The sequence below is a fragment of the Taudactylus pleione genome, unplaced genomic scaffold (genome assembly GCF_031769625.1).
Source record: "Taudactylus pleione unplaced genomic scaffold, aTauple2 ptg000073l, whole genome shotgun sequence".
NCBI classification, from domain to species: Eukaryota; Metazoa; Chordata; class Amphibia; order Anura; family Myobatrachidae; genus Taudactylus; species Taudactylus pleione.
In genome coordinates this window covers 7,879,336-7,895,243 of record NW_028284475.1, presented here as the reverse complement: position 1 = coordinate 7,895,243, position 15,908 = coordinate 7,879,336, and the positions used below count along the sequence as shown (strand labels likewise).

At 46.6% G+C, this 15,908-nt stretch overlaps 1 protein-coding gene across 2 annotated transcripts in view; it reads left to right on the top strand.

Moving 5' to 3' along the window:
- Positions 1-11,502, top strand: part of ADAMTSL4 (ADAMTS like 4) — a 210,893-nt gene extending 199,391 nt beyond the window's left edge. Inside the window, exons 12-17 of one of the 2 annotated variants that reach the window (XM_088467660.1) lie at positions 2,474-2,678; positions 3,826-3,999; positions 4,251-4,424; positions 4,551-4,730; positions 4,945-5,089; positions 7,460-11,502. In XM_088467660.1, coding sequence (XP_088323786.1) covers positions 2,474-2,678; positions 3,826-3,999; positions 4,251-4,424; positions 4,551-4,730; positions 4,945-5,089; positions 7,460-7,599 — 1,018 coding nt within the window. In that variant the 3' untranslated portion in view covers positions 7,600-11,502. Of the gene's footprint in view, positions 1-2,473; positions 2,679-3,825; positions 4,000-4,250; positions 4,425-4,550; positions 4,731-4,944; positions 5,161-7,459 lie in introns of both variants that reach the window. The other variant, XM_088467661.1, reaches the window with a different exon arrangement.
- Positions 11,503-15,908: the final 4,406 nt, after the last annotated feature.

Genomic DNA, 15,908 nt, shown 5'->3' with positions numbered 1-15,908 from the left:
TATCTGTGCCCCCTTTATTAGTAGAAGCCGTATCTGTGCCCCCTTTATTAGTAGAAGCCGTATCTGTGCCCCCTTTATTAGTAGAAGCCGTATCTGTGCCCCCTTTATTAGTAGAAGCCGTATCTGTGCCCCCTTTATTAGTAGAAGCCGTATCTGTGCCCCCTTTATTAGTAGAAGCCGTATCTGTGCCCCCTTTATTAGTAGAAGCCGTATCTGTGCCCCCTTTATTAGTAGAAGCCGTATCTGTGCCCCCTTTATTAGTAGAAGCCGTATCTGTGCCCCCTTTATTAGTAGAAGCCGTATCTGTGCCCCCTTTATTAGTAGAAGCCGTATCTGTGCCCCCTTTATTAGTAGAAGCCGTATCTGTGCCCCCTTTATTAGTAGAAGCCGTATCTGTGCCCCCTTTATTAGTAGAAGCCGTATCTGTGCCCCCTTTATTAGTAGAAGCCGTATCTGTGCCCCCTTTATTAGTAGAAGCCGTATCTGTGCCCCCTTTATTAGTAGAAGCCGTATCTGTGCCCCCTTTATTAGTAGAAGCCGTATCTGTGCCCCCTTTATTAGTAGAAGCCGTATCTGTGCCCCCTTTATTAGTAGAAGCCGTATCTGTGCCCCCTTTATTAGTAGAAGCCGTATCTGTGCCCCCTTTATTATCAGCAGTACTACCTGAGCACTAGAGTTGGGGAGTATACATGATACATTTTTAGACCTTTTCCACTCCATCTTTGTAAAGTCCCCCTAGTGCAGTGTTGGCTAACCTTGACACTCCAGCTGTTGTGGAACTATATATCCCAGCATGCCCTGCCACAGTTTTAGCATGCCCTAATAGCAAAACTGTAGCAGTGCATGCTGGGTTATGTAGTTCCATAACAGCTGGAGTGTCAAGGTTAGCCAACACTGCCCTAGTGTTTTATGCCCCTATATACTTTATGTATTTCTACTTTAGTAATAAAACACTTTGCAGGGCTTCTCTCAACTCATCTTACCGTATATAGAATCTCCCTGTACAGTCAGAGTATATTAGACACCCGGCTCCGATGCGTGCTACCTGAGACGGAGACTGATTTGGACGCCGCGCTGCATCCTTACATAGTTACACACAGGTCCATCCAGTTCACCCTCCCATGAGCTCTAACACTGAGTCCCGATGGAAAATGGATTTGTGTTGCAGTAGCGCACATGATGCTTAGTAATGACTGTCTTCCCAGCTGGCCCTGTTACTACATAGTTTTTATTCAAGATCACTTTGCTGAATGTTAAGTAAATGGAGAGAATAAAGCCGTTTTGTTGATTATTTATTGGCTACAGCAGAACTGGCAAAATCAACTGTTCTACAGCCCCCGTATGTCCCAAGAGCTTCCATAGGTTTTATTGACCTAATTTTTTGAACAAAACAGTACAGTAGATGATCATTTATATGTTTAACCTACTACAGATGATCACGGTTATATGTGAGCAATTCAAGAGTTTCTCAGGAGTAGAAATATCTGAACTACTGTGAGAGCCCAATATATAAGATGGTCAGTGAGGGTCAGATCCGGATTAAGCGCCACATGGGCCTGGGGCTGAAAATGATCCAGCGCCTATTGTGAGACGCTGAGGAGGCGTTGCCAGTGCTGTGTGGGTGTGGCTTGTGCCATGTGGGCGTGTACAACTCCTATACGATCAGCCCCAATATACTAAATATGCAAAAATATTTTGTGAGGAAAACAAATACAATTTAAATACTCATGATATATGGCCGACTGTGTGGCCAGCTGGTCATCGTCATGATGATGGGTGTATTTTTATGTGGAGGCCTTGGGTGTACTCCCATTTGCCCTATTGTTAATCTGGAACTGATGACTGTTACTTATGATGTTTTTATAAAGCCATATGCTCACACCCAAGCAGACCAGAATGATTATGATCATATCTCCCTACAAATGTACTTTGGAAATTTGGACTGCGAGTGTCCAAAAGAGGGTGTGGCTTCGGGGAGGGGCGTGGCCTCACAGCACATCAATCCATTTTCGGCACTCTCTGGGGTATGCCCGGTGCTCTCTGAGTGATCAAATGCTTCCCCAACCTCCCCCCGCGCCCACGGGAACACTGCGACCTGTGGGTGGGACAGCAGGACAGTGTCCAAAAAACAGGCTTGGCTCGCTGAATTCATATATACAGTATTACTACTGTAAATCTATAGACAAAAGTTACCGCCAAGAATGAAAGCCCATAACACTACAGGGTATGAATGTTTCTATACGTGCCACAGCCAAACAGACTCTCCCAGTATCGAGTGAATCTCTGGATGTCAGAACCAAATGAAAGGTAATTTGATAGAAAGGGGGAGACCTGCACTTGTGACACTGGGGGAAATCATTTCCATGCACACCACACTTCCTGTCTGTAAGGTTATGGGCCTACACTGGAGGGCTAAATACTTGCTTTACTATGACAATGCACAATCTGTGTGTAATCCTCGTCTTCCTTGCAGCTGGGATGTCGGCAACTGGTCCGTATGCAGCAGGACCTGCGGCGGGGGAGTCCAACATCGGCAGGTCCTCTGTCGACAGATGTATGCAAACAGGACCACTATGGTCCACCCCCAGAGGTGTGGGAATTTGGTGAAGCCCAATGTCACCCAGGCGTGCCAACAACACATCTGCAGCCACTGGGAAATCCAAAGCAACTGGAGCACGGTGAGGAACAGATGCATCTGAACTCTCCTATAATTACGCCTTTGATATCCCATTCCGTGTGGTAAAGTTTAGTAGTCGCAGACAGCTGAGGTTTATCCTGTATAGTACTTGCCCAACATTAGTGACTATGTGTAACGGGAACATCTGCTTTGCTGGATCAAAAAGCTGAAATACCAAAGGAGAGCACGGCCCTACAAACTGGCAGGAGCATCTCTCTGATTCACTCAACGTAGGAAATTGCATGCCGGTCACTCAGATGTATGAAAGGTTAGGGCCTTGTGCTCTAGCTATCATCTCACCTCCCAGTGTGATGCTTCTCTCACATGTCAGTTTTCAGGAAGCCGATGGGACAGTGAGATTGCTGGATAAAGATAGATATATCAGAAAGTTAAGCTTACTTCAGATATGGGGGTCTGTGTACGAAACCTTGGAGAGAAAGTACCAACCAACCAGCTCCTGTCATGTTACAGGCTGTTTTTTTTTCTGTAGTTTAGTGTAAACCCCCACCCTTTACAAGCACCTTTGCAAAGTCATTAAGCTGATGTGGCTGATGTGAGCGACCACCATACTTTTTTGTTTGCATGTTACAGGCTTGAAAAAATGACAGGAGCTGATTGGTTGGTACTTTATCTCTCCCCATAGCTTAGTATATAGACCTGATGGTATGTAACTTGGTAGATTACACTCCATGTTCCCTTTAAGATGAGTTTTGGAAATGATAGTGTTATAATGTAACCCTGCAGATGGTGATTCTGAGTCTCATGCAGGTCCCTATGTGGCCACATCTAGCAGGTTTCAGCAAACTTCACACGCGCCATAGCAAGTTTAGGCATCTTTTCAATGGGCGGTCTTGACTTGGGTGGGTCTTGTCCGTTTGTGTGGGTGAAAGCCGGCAACAAGCAGGCACACGCATGGAAGAGAACCATCTTATAGTGACGTAGGTGGAGTGGACTCCTCATTAGCTTGAGCTTCTGACACGTCTTTCAGGATCAATCAGTTTCGAGGGAACATTGCATACAGCCATTATTGTCCCATTAATTAGATTGCTAGCTCTTTATCTGTAAGATGTATATGTGAATTCCAATCCTTCATGGTCTTCCGATTGCTACGCATGACTATCATCCTGTCATTGTTATTAAATCTGCAGTGCTCTGTCATGTGTGGCCTCGGCCAAAGGACCCGTCATGTCAGGTGCGTCACGAACCACGGAGATGTCATCGGCGAGGGAGAGTGCAGCAACCGCCTCCGACCTAGGACCAACGAGGCCTGTGACATGGGTCCATGTGTCCGCAGCTGGTTCCACAATGAATGGAGCGCCACAGTAAGTCTTCTCCAACTTTAGTTGCCTGCTGAAGAAGTGTTGCTGGTTATGAGTTGGTAAAAATGTTGTCTGTTCAGTTTGGATACTGGGTCATAGTTATTGGTTGGGTTGTGAGATGTTGGAATAGTAAGGCCCTGAGTCACTTGAGGGCTCACGCTGGGACAGTTAAGGATACTGGTTGATTGGGAGTATGTCACAGTATTCCTAGCTACTTATATGTTTCACTTCAGCCGGTGTGTCTTTATTTACAGTGCTCTTCAGAGTGTGGACCAGGTATACAGCGGCGCTCGGTCTTCTGCCTCTCTAGTTCTGCCACAGACGAGTCTCAAGAAAGCTGCACAGGAACCAAACCTTCGGACATGCGCGTGTGCAACAGCGGCCCCTGTGAGCGCACGGTGAAGTGGTACACGGGACCTTGGTCTCAGGTAAATGGATCATCTCCATTCTTCATCGAAACGCTCATTTAAAATAAAAGTAGTGCTGTAATTCTGGAAAAGAAGAGATGTTTAAGAGCTGGCGAATCTTATTGCCTGGTGTCTCCTGGTCTGCAGTGCTCAGCCGATTGCGACGAAGGCTCACAGAGGCGCGATGTGATCTGCGTAAGCAAGCTGGGGACGGAATTCAACGTCACTGACCCGTCGGAGTGCGCCAGTCTTGAGAAACCTGCCGGACTGCAGTCATGCAACTCCGGGCCCTGCGGCTCACGCTGGTTCACCACGCCTTGGAGCTCCGTGAGTGGTCCCAATATATTACATCAGCTCAACTGTAATAAACACTTTCCTTTATATAATATGGCACAGTAGAAGCCACTTTAACACCTCCCTCTACGTTCAGGGGACTAAATAAACACAAGTCAGATGTACAGTATATAATAACTGGTTGCTACAGGATAATATTGTTCCTGCTGACAGTTGATGCAAATCTTTTATCCCCACCCCCATCCAGTGCTCGCAGTCCTGCCTCGGTGGCGTTCAGGTGAGAGAGGTCCGGTGCCTGGCAGCCGATAAGAGCTCCAGCCAGCTCTGTGACCTGGACTCCAAGCCGGACGAGAAGAAAGTGTGCAACACCCAGCCCTGCTCCGCTGTACTAGGTGAGGAGAGGGAGGAAAGCGCCCCAGCCCTGATCTGACATTACCTTGCAGGCCTCTCCAGCAGCTAAGAGGTTAATAAACCACAGTGAATGCTTTGCAGTGCAAGAAAGTATCAGTGACCCCCCCCCCCAAATGTGAATCACCGCTGCTCGTGTCCATGTAAAAAAAGGCTGCAATTAATCCCCATCCATAATACTTTTATAGCATCACATCAGGCCTGTGTGTCTCTGTGTTTATTTGAAGAGTGATGTGAACTAAACCCTGTGTCACTGTTAATGTTACATGGCTGTTCCATATTAATATCACCTGGCTGTTGCACTTGCTCCTGCATTATAGACACAGATATTTGTAAACTTCAGAAATAAGGCCGGCTTAGAGCTGCACCTAAGTGCATTTGTGCGTTGTGTCTTGGTGCAAAACTGACGCATGGCATAAATGCACTATTATCATCCGTGTTTCAGGTTATGCGTATCTTGGATAGGCGCACCGGGGGTATTCACATACACTATGGGTGCAGGTTAAGCGCTAAGATTTGGCTTATTCTGAGCTACACGATTTTGGAGAGTGTGATTGTTTGCTTCATAGGAATCTGGACGCTAGATTTAAGGCTGCTCATACTTTAAAGTTGGGTACACACTGATATATGTATTGGCCGTTCCATTGAACGGAAAAGATCTATTGGTCATCTGCTGGTGTGTAAGGGCGACCTGCCAATCGTCCGTACCATGCTGCAGGGACCCGCTGATGAGTGATTAGTAAGTGTGTATGCACGGCTTTCAATGTGTCCACCTCGAACTCAAGGGAGCGGGTGTACTTTGCTCATATACAGTAAATCAGACCCGCTTTGTGGCATGTCATAACTTTGTAATGTTAAACCAGAAACAGCCTGGTCGGCATGATGCCGAAATCGCCCTCCAGGGTTTTCCCTGTTGCCTTCCCCTCCAGGGGTAACTAAACCCCATCTTAAGTTGCACATGGGCTCTTAATATTATGCATTCAAAAATAGATTACGTACCTCTGTGGAACTACAAGTTGCAGCAAGCATTCGGGCACGTTATGACGGGGGACCCCACGTGCAGGTCTCCCTGATACTAAGATGCATGCAATGCCGATGTCAGACACAGTTGAGCGTTTTTTCTTCTACTGAGCACGTGTCCAGAGTCCGAGCGCACAGTCGCAGTTTTGATTGAGACATGCGGTCGCATACTTGTCTTGAAAATGAGCTGGACGGTGGCAATGCAATTACACTGAGATGGTCCGCCTTATGGGTGTGTCACTGATAGAAGGTTGCAAAATCAGGACCTCATTCAGAGTCGGTGGTTGCGGCCGCACGGTCGTACACAGCCGATGTTAGCTAAACTGCGCATGAGTAAAGTTCGCAATGCGCGTGCGCAAACTAGCTGTTATGATCAGAAATTTCTCTCTCCTTGAACACAGCCAGGTCGGTAGTTTGAGTGACAGGATGAGGCGTTTGTGGCTGGTAACAGGGGAAGGTGCTTGAAAACGGGGGAGTGGAGATCCGAACGCAGGCGTGCCTAATTATGCAAACGGCGTTTAGTGGGAGTGCATAATTAACAAAGTAATGTCATGGCACATGTGACATGGGAGGTTTTTACACTGACATGATCGTAGTGCTTAAGAGAGGGTATGGTCAGCCTTAAGCTCTGCGATCAGCTCCGATGGTTGCGATTAATCCTTATATCCCAGGAGATGACGTGTGTTGTGATCGAGAAGGGGGCGTGATGTAGTCTTACGACCGCTTCTTACCCTCGGTCGTTCAGCTAACGATCTCATCTTAGGACTGCAACTTGTGATCGCTTCATTTGCATATCCGGCCCCTTTCCCCTACGACCGTGCGGCCGCAATGACCGACTCTGAATGAGGTCCTCAGTCTCATCTTTCCGTAACGTCAGCAGCACTCAATGCAACAGAAAGACGAGACGAGCAAGATTTCCAAAGCCGCAGACTTAAGAACCTGCACTCTCCACGGCATGTTTCAACTCAAAATTTAAAGCGGTACTAACATTATGTGCAAAGCATGCCTGGTTTTGCATTTAATTTTAGTGCCGCTTTAAATGTCTAGGCCAAACCTGCTGCTTTTAGTAAATTTAGTTCCAAGAGTAAATAACCTTTAAAACAAACGGCTAGTGTAATTCAGTATATAGGTCATATTCTCTAGTCTATAGAATTACATTCCAGATTGAGCACACATTATAAAACATGCATGAAACCTGAGAATTGCATGTAATCTCGGCATGTGATTATATCTGTGAAACCAGTAGTTCTGTCAATTTCTGTATGCCATGAGTGCGATTTGCATTGTATAGTACATTCCCGAGCTCAGAAGTGATATTTCTCTATTCCAACCAGACGAGAACTGCCGAGATCGGTACCACAACTGTGCGGTGGTCGTCCAAGCCAGGCTTTGTGTCTACGCCTACTACAAGCAAGCCTGCTGCTCCTCCTGCACCCACTCTCTCCAGCGATCCAGGGCGTCCGAGAGTCGATAGCAAGCACGTCGCCCACCACCGCCCCCTGCCGCACCAGATTCTATATTTTATATATTCAGAAGAGACTGTATTTATTAACCTCTTTAGTGCTGGTCCAGCCTGCGACACTTTGCCTGTAAGCCACGCCAGCAGAAGAGTGGTGAAAGACTTTATTGTATATTTGCTTTTTATGTCCGTCGGCTTTCCCAAATCCTTTGTCCTGCTACACAACCAAACTCCTATACCGACTTCCTAATCCACGTCAACTGTGATTTATAGGCTGCAGATTGTGACAGGTGCAAGTCAGCGTCATGCTGATATTTCATAATAGGAATCATGGGGAAATGACGGTCACAACATTAGCAACGTCCACATAAGCCCAAATACAGATGCACTAACTGCCCGGTACCTAAGACAGTCTCTGACAGGTGCGTAGTAGCGAGAGATGGGATCGGTATGAAATCCCGACGCTGGAAGACCGGCAGTGAAGATCCCGACAGGTAAGTATTTCTACTATTACTAACCTAACCCCCCCCCCCCCAACCCTCCATTAGGGGTGCCTAACCCTAACCTCCCCCCCAAGTGCCTAAACCTAACCCCCCCTTTCCCACAGCCTAAACCTAAGCCCCCCCCCCCCCCTTTCCCTAGCCTAACCCTCCCAGGGGGGCTGCCTATCCCTAAGTACCCCCCGGGAGCCCCTAACCTAACCCCCCCCCCCCCCCACGGCTGTCCGCGTCCTGCCTTACCTTCGATCGGTTTGCTGGGTGTTAGGCTCACAGCATAGATAAAATGACAGGCGTTGGGATCTCTGCTCCTGTCATTAGATCCCTGCCGGGATTAGACAGTCGGTAAGCCGGTGGTCGGCGTTTCTACCGTCTGCTTCCTGACTGCATCCCCGAGAGACCTATATTTTGCCTCCTTTTTTCTTCGCCAGTTTCCCGAACCTGAAATATTTTGCATTTTTCACTTAAGTGTGTAAATATTCATTTCATCCCCTCGTAATCTGCACAATGACACCTGAACGCTGGTTGTGTTGTGACGGCCTTCTACACAGCATTGTGCTATTGCCGTATCTACAGTACTTACTGTATGTGATGACTTTGTTGCTAGGATTTGAGAAATATTTGCCCTGGTTACGTGATCAGGCCGGGGCACAATGCATGCTGACAAAGGACGTCACCATTGGCGCGGATAGTTTCACCAGGCCGACGCCATTTTTCTCTTCAGCATTAGCAACAGCTACACCAAACTATTGATGTTTGGACTTATACTCCATAGGAGAATGTGACTGATTGGCAACTGATCACATGAATTGCCAACTCAAAGGACACCTGACTCCTACACACAGCGTAGGCAGACATTTTGTGTGCTGAAAGAATATCCATGAGAATGCGGCCTATCCGCTCAGAACCAAGTCCATTTATTACATATTCATGAGGCCAGGCCAGTATTCGTCAGTGTTCTCTATGTAGCGGATAGGCTGCATCATTCGCTTGATTATTTGTTCAGCCCACAAAATGGCTGCCACCGCTGTGCATAGGCAACAATTGCACTTTAATTGATCAGGGACTTAATGATGGTGCTGATCCCCTTCCTCTCCTCATCATCCTTCCGTTTCCAAGTTCTTTATACATTTCTGTTCATCCCTTCCTGGCATTGGAGGAGTTACCTCCATATCGCCACATGTACTTGATATGCCCTCACAATACCTCAGTGCCACCACCCATATGTGGGTAACTGTTACCACAACAGTTACCTACAGTGCACCTTGGTAACACCACCATTTTGTTACACCGTTTCTTCAATGTATATACACCGTGAGGACTAAATCAGACTATAGGGTCTGTAAGAAATGAGTCATGGGGCTGGTTTTCTGTTGACGCTTATCGCGCAGATAAGAAAACCACCTATCGCCATGATTTACCGTTATAGCATTGCTGGTGCAGCTGAGCTGCCTCAGCGATGATGGCCGGGAGTGGTAAGAGACAACTTACCGCTTTGCCTGGGCAGTCTGAGGGGGATCTGGGCATGTGTGACCCGGATAGCCAGCTCACGTATGCCAGGTTGCACTGAAAGACCAGAATTTCAGCTTGACTTTTATTAAAAGAAAATGTATGTGATCGTGGTCAGGTAGGTTCCCCTGCGCTCTGCATGGGTCAGCTTTCACTGGCGAGACCTGGTGAACTTTTCTACAGTAGGGTCTATCGGTAAAGATAAGACTGCTATCGCCAGCTATGATCCTTTCATATATAGGGGGAGAATTTACCAATCCTTCTAAAAGGGGGGGTCCCCATAGCAAACAATCAGATTGTAGCTATCATTTATTTAGTACTCTAAAATGAGAGCTAGTACCTAATTGGTTGTATGGGAAACACCTCCACTTGTGCTCTTTAGAAAGTTTTTAGTAAATCTCTCCCTAGTTTTGCTGGTGACAGAGCTTTTTTCAGTTTAATAGATAGAGGCCCATGTGTCTGAATGATCACCGATTTTCCTTAGACCTCCAAACAAATGTACTTTCTAGATCGGGACCCCGCGCGTGCCGAAATGGCGGGCCAGTGCCCAAAAAGCAGGACTGTCCAGCTGAAATTGAGACGGTTGGGAAGTATGCCAATGTGAGAGAGGGTGGGAATACATTACAGGGAGGCATTTACTGTAGGCCCCAGAGTAGAATGTAAATAAATAGAGAGGAACATGAGAGGAAGTCTGCCATCTTGTGAGTGGCAGCCATTTTGTCTATGGTAAGAGGCAGTTTTTTGTTAAGCTGACCCCCGTATTTTGGTTTTGGCAAAACCACCCTCAAATGTTATGGTTTTGGTTTTCTTTAAAATCGATAGATGCTAAAACCATGTAATTTGGACCTGTTTACATTCAATCCAACACCCGAGATCTGGTTTTTAGATCCAAAATTCGGACTTGGACTCTGTTCTACTTGGAACCCCAAAAGTGATCCTAGCCGGGACTCTGACTCTGAACCCCAAATTTTGGATGTGTATGGTTTTCAGCAAAACACACTGTTAGTGCCAAAACTCCCTGTGACATAGCATGGCCTATTTCTGGCCATCCCTGCCTGCTGCAGTCTGTGTGTATTCTAAATAGGTGGTTTATGGTTCCACTCTGAGATGGCGACAGTGGTCACATGACTGTCCACAGCCAATTACGTCATGCGGTTAAAATGATGAGAATTATTACCTGTCTGAGGGACACCTTTATGCTTGTTGTGCTCTATCCTGAATCAATACATCCTTGATACACTGTAATAGAAGATTCTATGCAAGAAAATGCCTCTCTACTGTCTAACATTCAATAAATCTACCTAGACAGGTGCCTGCTGGGAGTTTCAGGTGGTGCTATGCAGATGGTATATAATATAGTACTGTATTTTACTGTACCCCACATTTCCCCCACCCCTGGAGTAGACTCACACATCAGTATTGGAAAACAGACTGGGGGGCATTTCTGAAAATTAGTGTGCAGGTAACTGGAGTAACACCCCTCATACGTCTGCAGGTAATCTGCCTGGAGACTTAAATGGCGATCGGTGGCCATCGATGATGCTGATCAAATCCCAGGTTTGTTGATCACGATCATATTTTGGTTGGATCTGCAAATCGGGGAAATCGAACACATTGGATAGAAGATTCTAATTTGTTGCCGTGGGTAACCGTACCCGTGGCAACCAATTACGTACAGTGCACTTGCGCACCAGTTTTCCTAACTGTCCCCCCCCATTGTATTTTTAAGCTTAGCGAAGGAACATTACAAGAATATCTAATTCTATTATTGTTTTTACTCTATCCGGAGATTCATATTACAGCTGTTATATCGAATTATAAACTTTGTCCATTGTTTTCTTGTAAATTTTTTAATTTATTTTTTAAGAAATGAAGATTTTATGTTTTTTTTTTTTTGTTTTTTTTTCTTATGGAAAGAGATTGTAAAATATATTAAATTTGTTTTTTTTAATTGTGTTTTGTGTTCAGTTTGTTCTGTTCATTGTGTGAAATATGAATTTGTCTACAACACATTCATTATATACCAGGAATTTCATGTCCAGCTGCCTTATTAATTTCAGGTATACAACAGAGCGAACACTGCGCACTGTGGCGGGACGTGCTGCTGAATAAGGGGGGTGTCTGGCCCTCCTTGGTGGTAATAGACCAAAACAAAATATTGGTGCACAATCCCTGTATAATGAAATGAATGATTGTCAGAGGTGTTTGGATATTATATAGGCTGGGATTTAATGGAATTAATCACATCTGTATAAAACATGCATAAAATAATGAGGAGAATGGCTCTGCTGATAATCCCTCTTGGGTATAATGTGGGGATGAGTGGGGCCTGTATAGGATAATAAGCCACTTGCTGTTATTTATCTAGCACAGCCTACGGCCTGACGGGTATATGTACTAAAGTGCATGTTTTTAGAAGTGGAATTGTTGCCCATAGCAACCAATCAGATTATGCTTATTATCTAGAGCCTTCTAGAACAGGGATTCCCAAACACGATCCTCAAGGCACACTAACAGTCCATGTTTTAAGGATAACCAAACTTGAGCACAGGTGACTTAATTAGTATCTCAGTTATTTTAATTTAACCATCTGTGCTTAAGCCTGGATATTACTAAAACTAGGACTGTTAGTGTGCCTTGAGGACCGAGGTTGGGAATCACTGCTCTAGAAGATAATAGCTAGAATCCGATTGGTTGCTATGAGCAACATCACTTCTAAAAGCCTGCACTTTAGTAAATATACCCCTTAGATTCTGAGGTGGGGCAAATCAATTGTTTTACAGGCGGCTATTTTTTTTAAGGCACCCGGCAGAGGAATTCAATTGTTGCTCCGTCTGAGAGCGATAGCTGCCGGAGAGACTAGTGTTTAGGGCGCATACTTACCTTTCCGAGGTCCCGCGTTGGGTGTCTCGGCCCTGCAGAAAACGTTGAAAAATGGGCACCACCATTTTTTCGGCTGTTTGCGCATGCGCTATGGGGGAATTGCCGGGAAAATGGCGGGCGCACCATTTACCCGGCGACCGGCGCATGCACAGTAGACTCTGGGCACAGACTAATGCCCAGATATTTACTGATGCTGCGGTCGGCGGGTCAGATGCGTCAGTCTGCTGCCAGCCGCCGGGAAGAGAGGAGAGGGCCCCGGGCGGGGAATACACATGGGCCTCCTCCTCTCTTAATACGCCCCTGCTCTGTGGGCGACACGGTCACTATCCCACGGCCCCAGCATCTGGCTAGCAGGTTGCCTGGAACAGCACCCTGTAAATGGGAGGTTGCAGGGCTCTCTGGCTCAGATAAATGCCACTGGGACCACATCTGTGCAATATCGCCCTTGTGCTCATCTGTCTGCACAGGATTCTGGGAGTGCTGGACAGATAAGCCAGGGTCTAGCGCGCCATCATCTCTTCTTCTACCCCAGTCACATACTACTAAGGAGCACATACAAGGTAGGAGAACACCAGGAACATTAAGGCAAGGGACATGCGCCAATAGGGAAACAAGCCAGGAAGAACACAAGGTACAAGTAAGAGACACGGCGTCCATGGGAGGTGCAAGTGGCACAGCCACCAAGATGCAGAACTACAGAAACCATGCACACGCTATTATTCACACAGGAAAGAAGAGCTAGGAAAAGCAGTAGAGCGAATATACTGTACACATAACAGGGCGCTAGAACTATGTGGGCCCAATAGGAGCATATTGAAGAGACCACAAATGCTATAGGGAGGCACCGGAGCGGGGGAAAGGTCGTGGCCACACTTTAGTACCCCCAATTCACATTACACTACATAGTGTCCCTGATACGCGTTACGCTACACAGCAACAATAGTAATGCCCCTTATGCCACACAGTAGTAATGCCCCTTACACATTATGCCACACAGTAGTAATGCCCCTTACACATTACGCCACACAGTAGTAATGCCCCTTACACATTATGCCACACAGTAGTAATGCCCCTTACACATTATGCCCACACAGTAGTAATGCCCCTTACATATTACACCACACAGTAGTAATGCCCCTTACACATTATGCCCACACAGTAGTAATGCCCCTTACATATTACACCACACAGTAGTAATGCCCCTTACACATTACGCCCACACAGTAGTAATGCACCTTACACATTACACATTAATACACATTACGGCCACACAGTAGTAATGCCCCTTACACATTACGGCCACACAGTAGTAATGCCCCTTACACGTTATGCCACACAGTAGTAATGCCCCTTACACATTACGGCCACACAGTAGTAATGCCCCTTACACGTTATGCCACACAGTAGTAATGCCCCTTACACATTACGGCCACACAGTAGTAATGCCCCTTACACGTTATGCCACACAGTAGTAATGCACCTTACACATTACACATTAATACACATTACACCACACAGTAGTAATGCCCCTTACACATTACGGCCACACAGTAGTAATGCCCCTTACACGTTATGCCACACAGTAGTAATGCCCCTTACACATTACGGCCACACAGTAGTAATGCCCCTTACACGTTATGCCACACAGTAGTAATGCCCCTTACACGTTATGCCACACAGTAGTAATGCCCCTTACACGTTACACCACACAGTAGTAATGCCCCTTACACATTATGCCCACACAGTAGTAATGCCCCTTACACATTACACATTATGCCCACACAGTAGTAATGCACCTTAAGCCACACAGTAGTAATGCCCCTTACACATTACACCACACAGTAGTAATGCCCCTTACACATTATGCCCACACAGTAGTAATGCACCTTACACATTACGCCACACAGTAGTAATGCCCCTTACACATTATGCCACACAGTAGTAATGCCCCTTACACATTATGCCACACAGCAGTAATGCCCATTACACATTATGCCACACAGTAGTAATGCCCCTTACACATTACGGCCACACAGTAGTAATGCCCCTTACACATTATACCCATAGTAGTAATGCCCCTCACACATTATACCACACAGTAGTAATGCCCCTTACACATTACGGCCACACAGTAGTAATGCCCCTTACACGTTATGCCACACAGTAGTAATGCCCCTTACACGTTATGCCACACAGTAGTAATGCCCCTTACACGTTACACCACACAGTAGTAATGCCCCTTACACATTATGCCCACACAGTAGTAATGCCCCTTACACATTACACATTATGCCCACACAGTAGTAATGCACCTTAAGCCACACAGTAGTAATGCCCCTTACACATTACACCACACAGTAGTAATGCCCCTTACACATTATGCCCACACAGTAGTAATGCACCTTACACATTACGCCACACAGTAGTAATGCCCCTTACACATTATGCCACACAGTAGTAATGCCCCTTACACATTATGCCACACAGCAGTAATGCCCATTACACATGCCACACAGTAGTAATGCCCCTTACACATTACGGCCACACAGTAGTAATGCCCCTTGCACATTATACCCATAGTAGTAATGCCCCTCACACATTATACCACACAGTAGTAATGCCCCTTACACATTATGCCACACAGTAGTAATGCCCCTTACACATTATGCCCATAACAAGATTCTGCAGCCGAAGTCTCTGGAGCTCATTCAGACCCGCTCGCTAGATGCTTACGCTCACAGCCAGCGTATGCAAATTTGGGAAGGCAGGCGATCGCACGGCAGGGCAGTAGCACGACCACTATGTCTTGGCGTGCGATCGCTCAGTGTATGTAGACACCCACCAGAAAGTCTTAAGATGCTCATTTGCGCACGTCATCTCCAGTATATGCAACCATCTGTATATCGGGTACCATCGGATGCAGCGCTTGTGGTTGACCATACCCTACTGCAAGCACTTAAGTGAAAATCCAGCGAGGTGACTATGATGCTGCCTCTAAATTATGCACGCCTCCGAAACAGCGTTGAGACGCTCGGGCACGCCTGCGTACGTATCTCCACTCCCCCGTTTCTAACAGCCAGCCCCTTTTACCACCCACAAAAGGCTTCTCCTGTTACTCACTCTACTGGGCAGTCTATGCGCAGCGAGCGAACGCTTCTCGATCCCTTGCACTGGCGTACGCATGCGCACATTGCTAAAATCATCCAGCTCTGTCCTCCAGTTGCATCTTTCCATGCAGCCCAGTGCCGGAGGAATGGGCACTGTGGGACTGGATGGGAGAGACTTCATGACATCTCTCCCAGCCCCTGACGACTACAGGAGACGGGCGGGGGAGAGGGAGGAGCACATAGGACAGACAGCTGCAGAGCTGCAGCTGTAATGTGTATTAGTAGTGGTGCGTCCCGCACCATAAGAGCCAGGCACACTGCTACTATT